The 21,597-nt window shown below is 44.6% G+C and overlaps 1 protein-coding gene across 1 annotated transcript in view; it reads right to left on the bottom strand.

Moving 5' to 3' along the window:
• The window catches only part of LOC308308953 (receptor-type tyrosine-protein phosphatase zeta-like), a gene marked incomplete at both ends in the record, with an annotated part of 110,844 nt that extends 90,338 nt beyond the window's left edge, over positions 1-20,506 (bottom strand). The window contains 2 exons of the mRNA XM_080754408.1: positions 5,822-5,890; positions 19,735-20,506. Of these exons, the coding sequence (XP_080610534.1) occupies positions 5,822-5,890; positions 19,735-20,506 (841 nt within the window). The remainder of the gene's footprint in view (positions 1-5,821; positions 5,891-19,734) is intronic.
• Between the last annotated feature and the right edge of the window lie 1,091 nt (positions 20,507-21,597).

Below are 21,597 nucleotides of genomic sequence, written 5' to 3'. Positions count from 1 at the left end.
GTGGTGGTGTTGCATCCCACAGGCCTGGTTAATAAACCAGACTGCACAACACCACCCCCTGTTGGTAGTGGTGTTGTTGCATCCCACAGGCCTGGTTAATAAACCAGACTGCACAACACCACCCCCTGTTGGTAGTGGTGGTGTTGCATCCCACAGGCCTGGTTGATAAACCAGACTGCACAACACCACCCCCTGTTGGTAGTGGTGTTGTTGCATCCCACAGGCCTGGTTAATAAACCAGACTGCACAACACCACCCCCTGTTGGTAGTGGTGTTGTTGCATCCCACAGGCCTGGTTAATAAACCAGACTGCACAACACCACCCCCTGTTGGTAGTGGTGTTGTTGCATCCCACAGGCCTGGTTGATAAACCAGACTGCACAACACCACCCCCTGTTGGTAGTGGTGTTGTTGCGTCCCACAGGCCTGGTTAATAAACCAGACTGCACAACACCACCCCCTGTTGGTCGTGGTGTTGTTGCATCCCACAGGCCTGGTTAATAAACCAGACTGCACAACACCACCCCCTGTTGGTAGTGGTGGTGTTGCATCCCACAGGCCTGGTTAATAAACCAGACTGCACAACACCACCCCCTGTTGGTAGTGGTGGTGTTGCATCCCACAGGCCTTGTTAATAAACCAGACTGCACAACACCACCCCCTGTTGGTAGTGGTGTTGTTGCGTCCCACAGGCCTGGTTAATAAACCAGACTGCACAACACCACCCCCTGTTGGTAGTGGTGTTGTTGCGTCCCACAGGCCTGGTTAATAAACCAGACTGCACAACACCACCCCCTGTTGGTAGTGGTGGTGTTGCATCCCACAGGCCTGGTTAATAAACCAGACTGCACAACACCACCCCCTGTTGGTAGTGGTGTTGTTGCGTCCCACAGGCCTGGTTAATAAACCAGACTGCACAACACCACCCCCTGTTGGTAGTGGTGTTGTTGCATCCCACAGGCCTGGTTAATAAACCAGACTGCACAACACCACCCCCTGTTGGTAGTGGTGTTGTTGCGTCCCACAGGCCTGGTTAATAAACCAGACTGCACAACACCACCCCCTGTTGGTAGTGGTGTTGTTGCATCCCACAGGCCTGGTTAATAAACCAGACTGCACAACACCACCCCCTGTTGGTAGTGGTGTTGTTGCACCCCACAGGCCTGGTTAATAAACCAGACTGCACAACACCACCCCCTGTTGGTAGTGGTGTTGTTGCGTCCCACAGGCCTGGTTAATAAACCAGACTGCACAACACCACCCCCTGTTGGTAGTGGTGTTGTTGCACCCCACAGGCCTGGTTAATAAACCAGACTGCACAACACCACCCCCTGTTGGTAGTGGTGTTGTTGCATCCCACAGGCCTGGTTAATAAACCAGACTGCACAACACCACCCCCTGTTGGTAGTGGTGTTGTTGCATCCCACAGGCCTGGTTAATAAACCAGACTGCACAACACCACCCCCTGTTGGTAGTGGTGTTGTTGCATCCCACAGGCCTGGTTAATAAACCAGACTGCACAACACCACCCCCTGTTGGTAGTGGTGTTGTTGCACCCCACAGGCCTGGTTAATAAACCAGACTGCACAACACCACCCCCTGTTGGTAGTGGTGTTGTTGCATCCCACAGGCCTGGTTAATAAACCAGACTGCACAACACCACCCCCTGTTGGTAGTGGTGTTGTTGCGTCCCACAGGCCTGGTTAATAAACCAGACTGCACAACACCACCCCCTGTTGGTAGTGGTGTTGTTGCATCCCACAGGCCTGGTTAATAAACCAGACTGCACAACACCACCCCCTGTTGGTAGTGGTGTTGTTGCATCCCACAGGCCTGGTTAATAAACCAGACTGCACAACACCACCCCCTGTTGGTAGTGGTGTTGTTGCACCCCACAGGCCTGGTTAATAAACCAGACTGCACAACACCACCCCCTGTTGGTGGTGGTGTTGTTGCATCCCACAGGCCTGGTTAATAAACCAGACTGCACAACACCACCCCCTGTTGGTAGTGGTGTTGTTGCATCCCACAGGCCTGGTTAATAAACCAGACTGCACAACACCACCCCCTGTTGGTAGTGGTGTTGTTGCATCCCACAGGCCTGGTTAATAAACCAGACTGCACAACACCACCCCCTGTTGGTAGTGGTGTTGTTGCATCCCACAGGCCTGGTTAATAAACCAGACTGCACACCACCCCCTGTTGGTAGTGGTGTTATTGCATCCCACAGGCCTGGTTAATAAACCAGACTGCACAACACCACCCCCTGTTGGTAGTGGTGTTGTTGCATCCCACAGGCCTGGTTAATAAACCAGACTGCACAACACCACCCCCTGTTGGTAGTGGTGTTGTTGCATCCCACAGGCCTGGTTAATAAACCAGACTGCACAACACCACCCCCTGTTGGTAGTGGTCTTGTTGCATCCCACAGGCCTGGTTAATAAACCAGACTGCACAACACCACCCCCTGTTGGTAGTGGTCTTGTTGCATCCCACAGGCCTGTTGAACACAATCACTCCCAGCGACACAAAGCAAGACGGAGGAAGGAGAAGAAGAAGAGAGGGAAGAGACTGAGCTGTGTGTGGCGAGCGAGGCTCAGTCCCCACAGAAGCCCACTGAACCCAGTCACTCAGTCAGGGGTCTTCACCAGGGGGTCCGGCCGGGAACCCTAGGGGGTCCTCAGAGTTACTACAGGGGGGCCAACCAACTCCTTCTGAGGAGAACTTTAGCCAACAATAGCAGATCTACAAGCTCTCAATGTTGAGAGCTTTTAGATCGGCTATTTTCAGCAAATAGGTTTGGTGTAGAGGTAAAAAAAAGAGCAGACCAAGTACAGAGTGAAAGGTCAAGTTTACTAAGTATCGACAATTTAAGTGGGCTAAATGTCTGAAACACAAATCAAACATAGACTGATGACAGTGCTGTCACATTCATACAATATGTAGTGGGGGTCCCTGCTTCATCTCTCTCTCAACTAAGGGGTCCTTGGCCTGCAAACGTTGAAGACCCCTGCTCTGAGTGATTCTTTCAGAGCACAGAGAAGATAATTAGTTGGGTCAAAAGGGGCAGTTCCGTGACCGTGGAGAGCGAAGGTCCGTTTCTCAATGGATTTGTCATCTAGGAGGGTTATTAAACAAATTTGGCCGGGGTGTATTTTTTAAAATGGTCGGGAAAATGTTTGACAGCTAAGGTAATTTTCAGTCTCATTCACCTACACTATAAAGGAAAAAATGCCTACCCAAAAATCTGCTTTAAGTGGGATGTGAGGGGTCAAACTAGGGGTTTTTAATTATTCTGAATCCATTGCAAGCATTTGTTTTGCATGAAAAACATTCCTTGGGCTTAAAACGGACCCTAAAAGACTGTGAAAATTGATGACTCATCACTAAACCATAGTGTTGTTGGCCGTCTTTTAGCCCAAGGAATGTTTTTCATGCAAAACAAATGCTTGCAATGAATTCAGAATAATTTAAAAAAAAAATGGTTTGTCCCCTCACGTCCCACTTAAAGCAGATTTTTTGATAGTCATTTTTTCCTTTATAGTGTAGTACATAGTAAGTGAATGACTCCCAAAAAAACTGCTTTAAGTGGGATGTGAGGGGTCAAACTAGGGGTTTTTAATTATTCTGAATCCATTGCAAGCATTTGTTTTGCATGAAAAACATTCCTTGGGCTAAAAAACGGCCAACAACACTATGGTTTAGTGATGAGTGATCAATTTTCACAGTCTTTTAGGGTCCGTTTTTAGCCCAAGGAATGTTTTTCATGCAAAACAAATGCTTGCAATGGATTCAGAATAATTAAAAACCCCTAGTTTGACCCCGCACATCCCACTTAAAGCAGATTTTCGGGTAGGCATTTTTTCCTTTATAGTGTAGGTGAATGAGACTGAAAATTACCTTAGCTGTCAAACATTTTCCCAACCATTTTAAAAAATACACCCCGGCCAAATGTGTTTAATAACCCTCCTAGATGACAAATCCATTGAGAAACGGACCTTCGCTCTCCACGGTCACGGAACTGCCCCTTTTGACCCAACTATAATCCCTTCCCCCCAGGGGAATTATTCAGTGCTGTTTGTTTGTGTGGGACTCTGGCTCAGCACACCAGGGGTTCAGCGCAGAGTTAGCTAACATCGCCCTGACCATATGCTCAAGATCAAGCCCCCAGGGAGGACTTAAAGGTGTATTCAGTGATAATGAAAGTGGCCGGGGGTCATCTTGTCCCTTACTGGCCTTACAGTGTGGAAATATGTTAATTTTTTTAATAGACTTTTTACACCATTATAATGTTCTCGTTTTGATCATTAGACCCATTCACTGAATATCGGTAGGCCTACGTCTCCAGCTTCAGGATATGTATGATACTGATTTACTACGAGACTGTGGCATTTTCATGAGTTCAGTAGTTTACAATCTAGGCATTTAGCAGACGTTCTTAATTCAGAGCGACTGTGGTTCTCAAAACTTTTATTTTGACCATCATAACTAAACATCATAACATGACTACGGCCATACTCTGCCCTGATTGGTCGAGGACTGGCTGGCCACCTCTGAAAACCGAATCTAGCTATGCTCGCAACACGGGCCATGGTGGAAGTCCATATATGGTCAGCACACATTCTAGTGAGGAGAATGAATGGAAAATGTACCAATTATATTTTTATTTGAATGAAATATACAATCACTGAATATACCTTTAACTCTCCTACTGCCAGATTATTTATTTATGTATTGGGTCTGGTGCCATCAAAAAGCGGCTTACCTTTGCGACGTTATAGTAGATAGACAGACATTTATTTTTTTTATTTTTTTTATTTTTTTTTATTGTGCAATAGTGCACTTTGGTCTGCCAGGCAGCAGAGGGCGGCGTCATGCGAGAATGAATGTGAATTTGCCTGTTATGTGTTGAAGAAGAAGAAGACCAGTCACTGGCCACAGAGCCTTACAGCCAGAGGAAATCAACAAGGAAGTGAATTGTTCTCCGTTGATCCAACGCATAATGGATTTTTTACACCATCACCGCGGAAAATGTGTTTACAGTAGACGGCCGCGCGACCCCTCATCAGCTTACAGTCATCAGACGAACGAACCGAACGAGCGCCGTATTGGCATCGAGGTTCTGTAAAAAATGGGGCGAACGTTAACGTTCAAAGCGTGGGGAGAGTTAATTATGCCCCCCCCCCCTCCCAGTCATTCATCAACTCAAAAAGGTGGAGGTGAAATGCGTCATTGGCATTCACTTGACAGTGATGTTTGAATAGTGAAGTGGTGCAATGTACTGTAGCTTTGAAAATAAAGAAAGAGGGAGTGATAACGTGTGTTTATAGCCTTTACACAAGTTTACAGTAGTCTCGCGGGGCCAGACATGTTGCCTCCGCGATTTGGCCAAATGCTCCCGGCATACAGTCTGGCAAACCAGAATAGAAATGATGAGTGCGAAGCGGATGTGACGCAACCGCTCCCTTGGTGCAGTAGCAATAACATGTCCTACTGGAAGCGTTATGTCTCCTTTCTTTATTTTTTGGGGCATTATTTCGTCTTTCTCTGGTGTTGTTGGTGTTACTTCCATGTTGTTTTCAAATGTTTTCTTAAACTATACACTCATAACAAGAATAGGCAGCTCGAATGACTTTGTCTGAGCTATTGTGTTTCTGTTATGTTTCCAGTGGGACTACCAGGGGACTACAGTTCAGTGCAGCAGTGGCTACTTCCCATACTCGCCGTTCGGGAGCTGCCGTTCCAGACTCTATATAGCATTCGGAGATTGTGGAATAGTTGTCTGGCTACGCGAAACTAAGTTTACAGTAACAGTACTGACCTGAGTACGACCAGTCGATGTCCTCTGGGAACCTCCTCTGTCCATGGATCAATGGCTCTGCGGCCACAACTACAGAGAACAGAGAAGACAGAGAGAGTGAAGATTAGTCGCTGTAGCTTAAAACAGTGGTTCTCAACCTGTGGGTCGGGACCCCCAGGGGGTCCCCTAATGATTTTGGGGGGGTCCCCAGATGATCAACGTAATGTGTAAAAGTGTTTTCTCACTCAACAGTAAACAAACCAACTTAAAGTTTAAGTGTATAGAGGGTATCTGCACATTTCTAAATTTTTTAATACCTCTAAAATGACAAATTAAACATGGGCCAAATTGAAAAATATTAGAGGCAGAAATTGTGAAAATAGCCGATCTACATGCTCACAACGCCTCGCAACATGAGGCGTTGTGAGCATGTAGATTTTCACAATAGAACATTAGAACAGTGTTGTGCAAAATGCAATGCCTAAACTCTTAGTGCTCGTCAGGGTGGGGGTCCCCAGTTAAAATATCATTATTTTGGGGGTCGCGGCCTGAAACCACTGGCTTAAAACATGAACACGCAATCATGTACAGGTTCACAGATTGGCACCTGCTGAGTGACCTTACATTATGATGAGTTGAAGGGCCCCGTTAGTCTATCATTCTGGACACCCAGTCAGGGGTTTGGGTTTTGTTTCCTGGACACGGAATGGGCTCTATTCAGCCAAATAGACAATAGACACGCAGAGATGAAGGGTAGACAGAAAAAGAGAGAGGGGGATGTATTAATAAATACTTTTACCTTAAAAAGAAGAGAAAGAAAGAGGGAGGCAAGGAGATGCGAAGTTGCAAACAAAGCGATGGGGGCAAGATGGACAGGGAAGGACATAAGAAGAAAAAGATGGCACGGAAGATAGCAAGAAAGGGGTAGAGCAAAAAAGAAAGGCGTAGAGAGACCAAAATGAGGGACACAGAAGGGGAGAAATGTGATACATGTGCTGTAGAAAGAGAGACATGTTGCAGAGAGAAGGTGTGACAGGGGAGAGAGGGGACAAGGGGAGGAGCCAGACACTCAAAGAGTTCTGACGAGACTTTATTGTTCAAAATGAAAGAGTCTGTCTCTGCACCTGTCTGTCCGAGTGCCGTGACAATATACTATCCTATACTGTAGTCTGTAGGCTGGTCGGGTGCGTTTAGAGCAGGGGGGTCAATTGGGTATGGCAGGGGTATGCAGCTGCCATACCCTGGGTCCAGGGGGGGAAATAAAAGTTATTTTTAAATATAAATCCATGAATGTCTCTTCGTCTATCTGTGCTGGTTATTATTATGTTGTTAAATTACAGTAAAATAACTACAAATGTAAAATGTTACAATAATGGTCACTTTAACAAGGTATTATAATTATATTCTCCACACTTTTTTTTTCTTCCCATTTTGACAAAAAGGTAGACTATATTGCCGGGTTCCGCAGGTCAGCTGCACAGGTGCAATGCACTTGAACCATATGCTGCCATATCCAGCCCAAGAAACCATAGAAACAGGGGGGAAATAATAAAATGTACTTCTTAAAATAAATGTATCATGCCTGTTGCTAAGGTATGGCAACATGACTGGTGTCTTGCGTGCAAGACACCAGTCATGTTGCCATACCTTAGCTTTTTCTGAACCGACGCCACTGGCTTAGAGTACCGGTATGTGCGCGTGCGCGAAGGGCATAGTATCCGGCTTGCAAGATGAGGCGATATAGGAAGAGACTTCAAGAGAAAGTTCATGTGAATGGCCGCTAGTTTTGCTGTTTTCCCCCCCGCTGGTACCAAAAAGAATTATGCTCCATTCAAGTGGATGGGTTTTTGCCGAAGTTTACGCTTGATTTTATAACCATAATAAACATTGTCATGAATACTTTATGCTTCCAGTCGCTAGTTTAAAGTCTTCTGTCAATCACCATGATACCGGTATGCGTTTTGTTAAATTATGGTCCCATGTATTTTAAAGGACAACTTTGTTTTTTTTACAACAAGGGTTCATATTTTAGATAGTCATTGGAGAAAAGAAACGATGAGTGTTAAAATGTTTTCGTTTACTTCTTTCTATCGTTTTAGTGATTTTAACGATTTTGAATTGCATGCATGCCCCCAGGTTGGGGGCATGCATGCAAGTTGTTAAATATGGCTTTTTAGACACAATAGGCCTAAGCCCATTCCTAAGATGCAACGCAACCTTTCATGGGCAGATGTGACTTATGGCTGTGTAATAGTAACAAAGAAATCGACGGCTTATTGTGTCTAAAAAGACATATTTAGCCACTTGTACGCATGCCCCCAACCACTGAAATCAAAACACTAAAATCGCTGAAACAATAGAAAGCAGTAAATGAAAGCATTTTAACACTCATCTTTTCTTTTCTCTAATTACAATCTAAAATATGAACCCTTGTTGTAAAAAAATAAAGTTGTCCTTTAAAATTGATGATAAAATAGCAGATGCCTAAAGCCGGCCATACATTACACGATAATCGGAATCGGGTAGAATTAAACACTACAGGATCATTTTTTCAGATTATTTTACCAGATAATCTTAACAGGCTCACACTAGCCGTTTTGAACAGTCGGGCGCTCCGCACGCTACAGGATTCTATCCCAATTGAGTCGGGCTCGAACACAGCAATAATAAATAATATAATTGATACAAAATGCCACGGGGGCTGTTCTGAGCGCTGTGCTTTGCAACACGCACACACACGCACATACAAACACATTACGTTATCCACTCACTCAACACACAACACCGCATCACGCAACGAAAAAAAAGCCTCAATATGGAAGTTGTGTCCTATTTTGATGATAATATGAGTTAACTTTGACACATTTCATGTCCATCCAACTCTGACATCCCCTCTCTCTCTCCTGCGCTAGTCAAGTGCTGCTCCTTCTCATGGTGCCTGATTTATGATTAGTCGTATGACGGTGTAGCGCACACAGAACATATAGATCTCCAAGACCAAACTGTGTCCCTTCCGTGCCACGTTGTAGGCTTGTAGATCAGGGGAGAGCCCCCGTAGATCAGGATAGGCGTGTAGCCTACTTCTTTGATGTGATGTGCTGGACTGCTGGTCGCAGCCTGTGACTGACACAAAAAAAAAATCTTATCTTTAAATATATTATATTTTCTTTTCTTTACACCACTGGCCCCAGGTCAGAGCACGGCTAATTGTCTCAAATGACTTCCTCTCGTTCATCTTCTATCCATCCACCTGCTCACTCTGTCTCTCTCTGTTTTTGCCTCCCTCCCTCCTCCCCCTCAAGGGAGCTGATATATGACGGCGTTAATGACTTGGGTTTCAGCAGCAGTGAACGCTAGGATTAACCAATGGAGCTGTACAGAACATTAAGAGGAATCGATGTCGCGCAGCATTCTCTTGTTCATCCTCTGTGTGCCCCTATGACATTAAGAGGGGGTCTGTTTCAAAGCAGCATTCTTTTCATTCACACCTATGCTCTCTCTCTCTCTCTCTCTCCCTCTCTCTCTCTCTCTCTCTCTCTCTCTCTCTCTCTCTCTCTCTCTCTCTCTCTCTCTCTCTCTCTCTCTCTCTCTCTCTCTCTAACCCTTGCTTGGAAAGTACAGACAACATCAGGATTGCATACCAAAACACACACACAGTATCTCTCTCTCTCTCTCTCTCTCTCTCTCTCTCTCTCTCTCTCTCTCTCTCTCTCTCTCTCTCTCTCTCTCTCTCTCTCTCTCTCCCTCTCTCTCTCTCTCTCTCTCTCTCTCTCCCTCTCTCTCTCTCTCTCTCTCTCTCTCTCTCTCTCTCTCTCTCTCTCTCTCTCTCTCTCTAACCCTTGCTTGGAAAGTACAGACAACATCAGGATTGCATACCAAAACACACACACAGTATCTCTCTCTCTCTCTCTCTCTCTCTCTCTCTCTCTCTCTCTCTCTCTCTCTCTCTCTCTCTCTCTCTCTCTCTCTCTCTCAGCCACACTCCATTAGCTTTATTCTCTGCCATTCCGTTTTCATTTTCCTCTCATTCCTCTCAACCCCCCCTTCTTTCTCTGTTCGGCATTAAGAGGAATGGGTGCCGTGTACAGAAATCTCTCATCCAGCCACCTGCTGTCTCCTTGCACGGCAGGGGCACATGTGATAGTCCACAGATTACCAGCAACAGATAATGGCTAGACCTTGACTCAGACATTAGTGCACGTCAGGCTGGATAAATGTGGTCAGCCGAAAGCCTAAATCGTCCAAATGGTGCAACACCATGGATAAGGATATAATGGTCCGCGTAAAGCTAATATCTCTCTCTCTCTCTCTCTCTCTCTCTCTCTCTCTCTCTCTCTCTCTCTCTCTCTCTCTCTCTCTCTCTCTATCCTCAACCCCCTCACAGTCAGCCATTTCCACATGGGTTTTATCTTTATTTTAAGCTAGGACTAGTCTGCATTCCATAAGCCCTTTTTGAACACGCGCTAATGGGGTTCTTAACCCGTCAGCTAGCTAAGACGCGAGCTAAAACCTACAACTGGGAGAGATTTCGAAGACAGATATGGACCCAAACAGCTTTTGCTACACCCATACTCAGTGTTGTAGTGCTACATTTGGAAGTGGAGGGGGACTAAAAGTAAATGACAAGGGTTGCAATTATATTCAATATTTAATCATGTTGTAGAGAACACAACATAGCTCATCAAGCTTAATTAAAGAGTCTCACATGATGTTACTTTGTGCTTTTCTTTTGGACAGAAGAAGTGTAAACAATGTAGTCAATTTTCAGTTTAACAGTTTTACTGCCAGATGTTATTATTTATTTATTGGGTCTTGTGCCAGCAAAAGCAGCTTACCTTTGCGAGGTTATAGACAAAGATCTATTTGTTTTTTTGTATTTGTTTTTATTTTTTTCCTCATTACATAGTGCACTTTGGTCATACTAGCAGTAGAGGGCAGCCTCATGCAAGAATTAATGTGAAATGGCCGCGGTCGGCTCCCATCCGTCCAGGCCACTAAATCGCTACAGAGCAATCGACCCAGAGAAAATAACAAGGAAGCGTTTTGTTACTCCATTGATGCTAACGTCCAGTGGGTTTTTTAGAGCACTTTTACGGGAGATGTGTTAACGGTACACACCCGCGCGACCCCTCATCAGTTTACAGACATCAAAACAAGGTACAAAAGAACGAGCCAAAGAACGTACAATTGGCATCGCGCCGGTGTGAAAAATGGGGCGAACGGGAACGTCCAAAGCGGTAAAAGAGTTAATGCATTATATAACATTAGAGCCGACACACGTTCTGCATGCAGCCGTGCACATAGTGATCTTATTATTAGGTTCATCAAACTATTCTGCAGAGCTGCATGGGATGAGCATATTACAGTTAACTAGTGGCACAAGTGCGTGTGGAACGCCTCTTCCTCTACATTCTATGTAGTCCTTAAAAGCATTCACTGTAGCTGCGCATTGACATCACGAGTTCACGACCAATAGGTAGATTACCTCTTGACGTATGGGTGGGCAATATGGTGATAATTATCGTTGAGACGATACAATGTCTCCACGATATGCCTTTTCAGAGATACGCCATATATCGTGGTACAATGAGGGATCCTTATAAAACAATCCTGTTGAATTGTTAATACAGAGATTCATTGCAGAATTCAATTTAAACCTGCATTATGGTCTAAATCAGTATAGTTCTCAAACTTTAAAATGTCAAGGTCTCCACTTAACTCTGACAGTATACACATGAAACCAAATGGACCCGTAAGGGTCCCTTACTGTCAGAGTTACATACTTGTAAAGTTCAATTTAGACCTCCCAAAAGGAACCCAGAGAGTCCAGAAGAGTAGTTTTTGTCAAGTAACTTGAAAAATAACAATAAAACCCAACGTGAAAAATAATTGTGATAAAATCGTGTATCGTGATACGGCTTTGGGAAAATATCGTGATATTGTATTTTTCCATATCGCCCAACCCTATCTTGAAGTAAAACAAAAAGTGTGTGTGTGTGTGTGTGTGTGTGTGTGTGTGTGTGTGTGTGTGTGTGTGTGTGTGTGTGTGTGTGTGTGTGTGTGTGTGTGTGTGTGTGTGTGTGTGTGTGTGTGTCTGCCCATACATTGCCCCACACTTTTACAGTGTGTACTATTATCTGTGTACAGGAGCCATTTGGACAACGTGAGCAGCACAAGTCAAGACCATGAACTACACCATTTTTGCACCATTTCTGTCTGTTTCTACTCCTCCCGTGACTGTACCCACTCTGAACTGCACAATAAAGCAGTAATGCGATGAAACTGTCCTTTAAAGAGGTGACCCCGTGCTGCTAGGAGTGCAGTTAAGCCTGGGGTGAGATCTGGTCGTGACCTGCATGGCTGCTACTATTGCATCCATTATGCTTGGTCACATGGTACAGCTTAAAACAATGTAATGCTATTGTTCACTGTTTACACAAGAAAGTACTGGTGTTACAGTGTATACTGTATATATTACATAGGGATGCAACTAATGATCATTTTCATAATCGATTAATCGGACGATTATTTAAACGATTAATCGATTAATCGGATTATGGCACTTATTTCTTTTAGACACTGTTCTAACGGACAAAAATACACCATTTATAAAATTTTGCTCAGCTGCCAATTAGGTTGCTAATAAAAGACAAATAAACAAAATAAATACCTTTTTCTGACCGCATAAATTTGATTAAAGAATACCTACACATTTGTCAGGCTAAAGGGTAACAATACTCTTTTCAAATATGTAGTATAATTTTAAAATAAATATTCAAGTCATATTTTTTAGTTCGTGACCCTACAGTATATTCCTACACTAGATTAATCAAATTTCCAGCTATTAGTTGCCGATTCGATTACGATTAACTAAATTAGTTGGCAACTAATTTAATAATCGATTCGATTACTATTAATTGTTGCACCCATATATATATATATATATATATATATATATATAAACTAAGTCATCAACAGGAAAGGTTGTACAGTCCAAGCTGTGACTAAACTATGACATGTATTGATGGTGGCATGGTCCTTAAAACACCTATTTGTGTCACGCGAGGAACCCATAAACCCATACATCCATCACCCCCTCTGGGGTCCCAAAGGACAGATTCAGAAACCAGGCTTATATGTAACGTAATATAAAACAACCATATCAGAGTAGAACGCCAAGATTGCCTGACCGGCTGAATGACAGACTCAAACCATAAAACCAAGTGTCTAAGGTTGCAGACTGCAGTACTAACTGACCATAAATCAGCAGGGTTCAAATTGCTGGGGGCAGGGGCGTCACAAGGGGTAGGAAAGTGGGACTGAGTTACCAGGGACCAAGGTGGTGGAGGGGCCTTAATTATTTTGTACTTTAGCTATTGAAACATAGCAGATATACAAGCTCACAGCGCGGCACCAAGTGCCAAATACATACCATTTGGGGTCCTTCACATGAAAAGGTTTGAGAACCACTGACATCACAACATAGGTTTTTCAAAAAAAACCTTAGAAGGATTTGAAATATTCAAAGATTGTCATGATTTTTTCAAAAATAGCAGATCTACAAGCTTGCAGCGCTGTGAGCTTGTATATCTGCTATTTTTCAATAGTTAAAGCACAGGGGCCCCACAGTGAAACCTTGTACCCAGGGCCCAGAATTTAGTGTGACACCCCTGGCTGGGAGGGGGGGGGGGGGGGGGGGCAGGGGGGGGGGGGCAGGCACTTACAGGCAGCAGCCGTTCGCAACTGGTAAAAAAAAAAAAAAAAACTAACCTAGCCCAACCCTACTACCCTCCCCTGCCCCTTCTTTGTATATACTGTTTGTTTAGACTTACTGTTTTCTTTTTTGTTTTTCTTTACATATCTACTGCATAGTACTGTGTTCTATTTGTCTGTCATTCAATGTTATATGAGATACTTTAATGGTTTCCAGTGGAAATAAGCTTAGTCTTTTCATGGATCTCCTTTTAGTAGACCTTGTACCAGTGAACTGTACCGTCATGAAACTGTACCTTTTCCTATGCAAACTTCTAATAAAGTCTTCAATCAAATTCAATCAATCAAAGAATTGTGGACCGTCTGATATGAGTGTGCTTTTCCTCCCGGATCTCTGAGAAGGGGAGGGGGAGGAACTTGTGCAACTAAGGACGCGCTGTGATTGGCCAGTAGCCAAACACTCTTGCCAAAAACATTATTTAATGGAGCCTGAAACCCCGCCTCTATGTAAATTTTATCAGAATTCAGATTATGAAAAGAAATCTAAAATGTAGCCATGGTTATCTGTTGTTGTGAGGCGAGGGGGCGGAGTAATGTGTGCATATCATTATATTCTGAAAGTAGCCACACAGTCTGAGCTGTCCACAAAATGCACAGAACTAGCCGATCTACAAGCTTTTGTAGATCGACAACTTTTACTTTTACACTATACACGTTGAATTCCGGACGTTTAGTTGTAACAGAGTGGTTCTACATTAGCCTCGCAACAGCCAGACTCTCCAAAAGGAGAGTCTGGGAGTTCTCCATAGACAATGCATTACGCGATGACGTGGTTACTAACTTTGACTGACAGGTCCAGTCAGTAGTCACCAGCGCATCAAAACATCGTCGGGAGAACATCAAATACGTCTTTTCCAGACAGAAATTCCAAAGGTGCAAACTGTTGTTCGTTTTTAAGTTATGAGATGCCGTTGATTTCAGATAAAACTTCGCTTAATGCAGCTTTTGTTTGCGATTTGTGAACTCGCATCGGACATGGGGTCCGCCATGTTTATTTACAAAATGCGAGAGCTGTAGCAGCCGCTCGACCAATCAGGAGCGGTGTGAGGCGGGTTCGCTCGTAATGCAGCCTTTTGATTGGCAATTGAGAACCTAATTCTCATAAAGAGACTCGATGGGAGGAGTACCAGACCGAGAAAGGAAGCACATTGGTGATGACTTAACTCGGGATGGCTTGCGAGGCTAGTTCTACATTGCAGTATTGATACTTTACTCAAGTAAAACCTTTGAGTATATTTTCCACCACTGCATGTCAGACGACAGCAGCTGCACAACGTTCCATCACGGCATGTAAACACGGTGGTGTCGGCTCGGAACGAGACAACGAGACAACAAGCCATGGCTAAAATACTCAAATTGAATATATCCCACTAAAACCATTGAAAATACTATAACCTAAACCAGGGGTTCCCAAACCTTTTTTGTCTCAGGGCACCCCATAAATATTTTTTTTAATCCGAGGCACCCCTACATTATAATTTTCACTCCCAGCACCTTATATTTATAGCATTTTGTCGTTGTCGGGTGGAAACCTTGTACAGTATGTCTGTCTATGTGTATATTTATCATCTATAAAATGTACTAAACTAGTGAAAACGACAGATCTACAAGCACACAACGCCTCGCGATTCGAGGCGTTGTGTGCTTGTAGATCGGCTGTTTTCGCTTGTTTTGTGCGACAGTCTTGTATGATGAAGCAGGGCTTTGGTTTACCAAAAGACGTACACATTTGAAACTTTGAGATACGAGGTTTCTGCCCGACAGTGACGAGATTTTAGTGATTATGTTGCGAGGAAAACGTTGAGATAATAGCCATAGAACTGACTGAAAATAACTTTGTACTATGATACTAAATATTTTTTCAAGTATTTTTTCAAGTGTCCAAATAAATTCCAAATATTATCAAATTATGTCGCGGCACCCCTGGACTGCTGTTGTTTATTATTTTATAGTGTGTGTGTGTGTGTGTGTGTGTGTGTGTGTGTGTGTGTGTGTGTGTGTGTGTGTGTGTGTGTGTGTGTGTGCGTTTTGTGCAAATTTGCCCAAATGTGTCTTTATTCTTTATCTTTATCTTTATTCTTTTTGGGGGAAATAATAAATAGCAATAATATCAGATCTACAAGCTCAAGGACATGATGGCTGGTGCTATAACCTCCACTGTGACAGGAATGACAAACAGCAGGCAATATATATTTTAAATGGAAGCAAATTGCAGTCTTGACCCGTCTGACCTGAGCAGATGCAAGTTGATCTACTCTTTTATTACTGACTGTGTAAGTTAACCTCGTAACATACGACACATACGGAAAGGCGAGCCAAGCGTTACTGTCTGTGAATGCATGCGTGCATGTGTGTTTGAGTGAATGTGCGGTGGAGAAAAAACAGGCCTGGATTCATTTCTGACACCGAATATTAATGAAAAGTGATTAAGATTCTGGAGAGGAGAGATTGATTACAAATGTATGAATTACAGCCACAAGAGGCCCCAGAAATGAATAAGAATCATTCACAATTTATCACACGTAAATCATTAAAAGGACTATTAAAGGATTCATCATGAAATGGCATGCAATACAGATACAGAGTATTGACATTTAAGTTGAATTGACTATGGAAATTTGGTTAACAAACAGTGTAGCTCACCAGCTGTCTGTTTGTGAACATTTTCGACACGTCTGAAGTTCAGAAACTATATTCCAGAAAGTTTCATTCCTGTAGTGTTTAGCACCTCCCAGGATTTTTGCTGATAGGAAAAGAACCAAAATATAAACACTTTGGGCTTGAAACATCAAAAATTAGAGAGAGAGGGGGGGGGGCAGCGGGTTTGGACTCTCGGCTTGTCTCTGCCTGCTCTATCTGTTGTGTGTGTGTGTGTGTGTGTGTGTGTGTGTGTGTGTGTGTGTGTGTGTGTGTGTGTGTGTGTGTGTGTGTGTGTGTGTGTGTGTGTGTGTGTGTGTGTGTGTGTGCGTGCGTGTGCGTGTGCGTGTGTGTGTGTGTGTGTGTGTGTGTGTCCGTTTGTCTGCCTGTCACTATTAGTTTGCCTTTGGCTCCTTGCCAACATTGCATGGTGTGAGGACAGTTAAATCAACACCAATGAAGTGAGTGACACATATTATTGGCAGAAAATATTCCTCATTAGACAAGCTACCATTGGCATAGGAAGAAGTGTGTGAGAGATGATGAAGTAAACAGTGTTTAACAACAACAAAAAAAGGAAAAGAAAAAGATCATAGAACTGTATGAAAGGAATGTATTTAAAGACAAACTGAAAACCAATTCAAGTAAACGGTGACAACGGAACGTCTTGTATGTGGAATAGAATCATAAAGTATCAAAAAACAATAAAAAAAAATCAAGAACAGTAAAAGTACCTCAAAATTGTCCTTAAAGGTGATACACCATGAGAATTCACTTTTCCTATTTTAAAACCTTTTTTTGGGGCCCCACTAGCACCTTCTATCCTCACAAAGTCCCATTTCAGACCGTTGTGTCTTTCTCTGGTTTTGGGAAGGTGGAGGTTAAAAGCATCCCATGGTTTCTCAAAACAGGCTGTCCAGATTTGCTGCCGTTTGTGACGTCATAAACGGACGTTTTTGAAGATTTTTTTTTTTTTTTTTTCAATTTTTCTTTTCAAAAAGATTGTTTTTTTTTCCAACTTTTTTTTTTTTCATAGTTCAGGCCAAAGGTGGGACCTTTTTGGCTGCAGTACCCCCTAATGCTGCTTTCTGAAGCCCCCGTGTATCCCTAAAGCATGTAAGGACATGTGTGCATGTCAGCGCCACACTAGAGGCGTTCTGCTCGTGCCAACTGATACTGGCAGTGACCCAAAGCAGTGTTACACTCTAAGAGCAGCATGACCAGAGATGGAATTACTTTGCAGGGAGGCAGTCATGCATGAAGCCCAAGCTTAATTTGCCTGCACCCAGCCACCTGAATCACTGTGTTATTATTAGTCTGCTCTGCATTTCATCCACTTTCATGGCATTTCTAGTCTAGGGGATACAGCAGTCCTCCTTAGAGTCTAGGGGATACAGCAGTCCTCCTTTGAAGGTCCAGCTGATTGCGCAGGCATCAGATATAATGCATTTTTTTTCATTCAAAATAAACCGATCCCCCAAGAAATGACGAGAGCAATGTTTGCAGCACTGGGAACAACCTTGATTAGAAAAATCAGAATCAAAGTGTCGTCTTTTCCAGGGATTAGACAGACATTGCGAGTAGGTAAAGTCCTGCCAGAATCCATGATCATGTGAAGCCTGCAGCAGGGACGTGCTGGGCCCCTGATTCAGCCCGGGAAAAAGAGTTGGAGAGGCCCTCATTGCGCGCTATAGAGAGAGATCTCTCTCTATAGCGCTGCTGCTACTCAAAGATTTGTGACAAGCCAGTGGGCCAATTACATGAGTTATTGCGACCGTAGGTCGCATTTACTACCAAAACCTCCACAGGCTGTCTGTCAGTCAGTCAGTCAGTCCGTCAGTCACACTTTTGCCCTGCTCATATCTCCGCAACCGTTGCCCCCATCCATGCCAAATTTTGCACACACACTCCTTGACTGCCAAACTACAACCTCCAAGGACCCCCGGAGCCCCAGGTCCCTGGGGGACCCCCAGATGTAAAAAATTACCAAATGTGCTCACACGTCACACGTCACACTTTTTCCCTGCTTATATCTCCGCACCCGTTGACCCGATCCATGCCAGATTTTACACACACACTCCTTGCCTGCCAAACTACAACCTCCAAGGACCCCCGGAGCCCCAGGGACCCCCAGGTCCCTGGGGGACCCCCAGATGTAAAAAATGACCAAATGTGCAAAAATGACCAAATGACCACCCCAACGGGGCTGCTCACGGGGAATTCCCGGGGACCACCGACTCCTGCTGCTCCAGAACGGATGCAAAAGTGGTGGCGCCCCCAGTGGAGGACCCCCTGCCACTGCAGCGCACATAAAATGCCGTAACTCGGGCTAGGAGCGTCCGGGAGAGCCGGGGCCGGTACCTATCCGTCCGCCAAGGCAACGCGGAGACCCCACCCCTCATTTCTCACATGGCCCTATTCTAGCGCCACCTTCAGGCCGATTTTTAAAACACATTTTTGGACACTGCTCCTACAGTTTTTGCCCTAAAATCACGAATATCACTACACAGCATGTCTACACTCATGTTTTCAACATGGATCAGGAAGATTTGGGGAAAACACATTTTTGCCCTATTTGTGGAGATAAGCCACCTACGGTCGCTTATCTCCCGATTAGGGAGTCTTACTGGTATTTCGTTGTTGTCGGGTGGAAACCTTGTATGTCCAAAACCGTTTGTTTTGTATTTATCATTTTATAAATGATTTAAACTAGTGAAAACAGACGATCTACAAGCACACAACGCCTCGCACCGCGAGGCGTTGTGTGCTTGTAGATCTGCTGTTTTCACTACTTCTGTACGACTGCCTTGTATGAGGAACCAGGGCTTTGCTTTGCGAAAAAATTTACAAATTTGAAGCTTGGAGATACAAGGTTTCTGCCCGACAGTGACGATTTACTTTGTTGGCCGCCCAGCCCCAAAAATGGAATGAAGGCAGACATTTTATTTTACATTTTTTCCTAATGGCCGGCCTGGACCGGCCGGGAATGAACCGGCCGTTCAGGAGTTGTCCCGCTTTTCCCAATGGCCAGCACGTCCCTGGCCTGCAGAGCTACTGTAGTTTAGGCAGACAACCTTGGAGCAGCGCCAACTCCTGATCAGTCATAATGCACACTTCAACTGATAAACGGGTACACATTATTGTGTATCATTATTTTATGCTTTAACTATTGAAAAATCGTGAAAATTTGAATTTTGACCCGATTCTATAAGTGTCTTTTGAATCCTTCTAAGGTTTTTTGAAAAACCTATGTTTCTATGTCAGCAATCTGGCCAGCCATCGTCAAAGAAAAGGTCCTTTTCACTTAACTGGAGCTCAGTTAGTCTGTTCTTGAGAGACTACTGTGTCAGTGGTTCTCAAACCTTTTCATGTTGAATTTAAAAACTGTATGGGACTTGGGATGGTTATGCAGTATGTTTGTGAGTGCTCAGGACAAATCTCCACTGCGTTGAATTCATCCCAAACAAACTCTATTGGCATGACTGAGCTGTAGCCTACCCCTGACTGGCAGACTGGTGCCGTACCCCTGACTGGCAGACTGAGCCGTACCCCTGACTGGCAGACTGAGCCGTACCCCTGACTGGCAGACTGAGCTGTACCCCTGACTGGCAGACTGAGCCGTACCCCTGACTGGCAGACTGAGCTGTACCCCTGACTGGCAGACTGAGCTGTACCCCTGACTGGCAGACTGAGCCGTACCCCTGACTGGCAGACTGAGCCGTACCCCTGACTGGCAGACTGAGCCGTACCCCTGACTGGCAGACTGAGCTGTACCCCTGACTGGCAGACTGAGCCGTACCCCTGACTGGCAGACTGAGCCGTACCCCTGACTGGCAGACTGAGCTGTACCCCTGACTGGCAGACTGAGCTGTACCCCTGACTGGCAGACTGAGCCGTACCCCTGACTGGCAGACTGAGTCGTACCCCTGACTGGCAGACTGAGCCGTACCCCTGACTGGCAGACTGAGCCGTACCCCTGACTGGCAGACTGAGCCGTACCCCTGACTGGCAGACTGAGCCGTACCCCTGACTGGCAGACTGAGCCGTACCCCTGACTGGCAGACTGAGCCGTACCCCTGACTGGCAGACTGAGCTGTACCCCTGACTGGCAGACTGAGCCGTACCCCTGACTGGCAGACTGAGCCGTACCCCTGACTGGCAGACTGAGCTGTACCCCTGACTGGCAGACTGAGCCGTACCCCTGACTGGCAGACTGAGCTGTACCCCTGACTGGCAGACTGAGCTGTACCCCTGACTGGCAGACTGGCGCAGAATAATGGCTAAAACAGGATGCATGTCAGGCCAACACCCGATACTTCAGGTTAACTAAGAGCTCCAGTGGCACAAAAGCATCAGTCATGGAGGCAGGGGCGTCACAAGGGGTAGGAAAGTGGGACTGAGTTACTAGGGCCCAAGGTGGTGGAGGGGCCTTAATTATTTTATACTGCAGCTATTGAAAAATAGCAGATATACAAGCTCACAGCGCGGCACCGAGTGCCGCGCTGTGAGCTTGTAGATCTGCTATTTTTGAAAAGTCGTGAAAATGTGTGCAAATCTTTGAATATATGTATTTTTTAAGCGAACATTTGTAACTCAAATTTTGCTTCTGGGGGGTCCCTGGAACTAAATATTTTGAGATGGGGGTCCATGGCCAAATACATATAATTTTGGGGGTCCTTCACATGAAAAGATTTGAGCTCCACTGACATCGAAACATAGATTTTTCAAAAAACCTTAGAAGGATTTGAAATATTCAAAGATTTTCATGATTTTTCAAAAATAGCAGATCTACAAGCTTGCAGCGCGGCACTCGGTGCCGCGCTGTGAGCTTGTATATCTGCTATTTTTCAATAGTTAAAGCACAGGGGCCCCACAGTGAATCCTTGTACCCGGGGCCCAGAATTTGGTGCGACACCCCTGCATGGAGGGCCACAAAGCTCCAGTGGATCTCTGCTGATACTGCCTTACACAGAAAGAACACTTTGTCCTGGCCACATGCTGAAACGTCAAAATAACTGAGGCACGGGCATCATGTTGAGGGGAAGCAGCTCGTCCGGACAACCGTGAATGATTTGTTAATGACCGTTAAAACAGCCTTCATAATTGGATTAAAGGGTGGGTGTGACATGACAAAAAGATAAATATCACAATGACCAGAGAAGTCACATCCCGATATCAACTAATATCTAAACATCACATGTCAAATTGTCTAGTTGTATTCATCACATTGACTGCATTGGTAAGGGAAAGTCAAACTATAACTGCCCTTTTCAGTTGGCATTTTAAAGTTTTCAGTTACTGCTTAGTGATTTCTGGGCAGCAGAAGTGTAGCATGATTCACAGCATAAATAAACAAAATCTCATGATCCGATTACAATGATAAACGT

The sequence above is a fragment of the Nannobrachium achirus genome (genome assembly GCF_963921795.1).
Source record: "Nannobrachium achirus genome assembly, chromosome: 23".
NCBI classification, from domain to species: domain Eukaryota; kingdom Metazoa; phylum Chordata; class Actinopteri; order Myctophiformes; family Myctophidae; genus Nannobrachium; species Nannobrachium achirus.
Note: the sequence above shows the minus strand (reverse complement) of the source record. Positions and strands in the feature narration are given on the sequence as shown.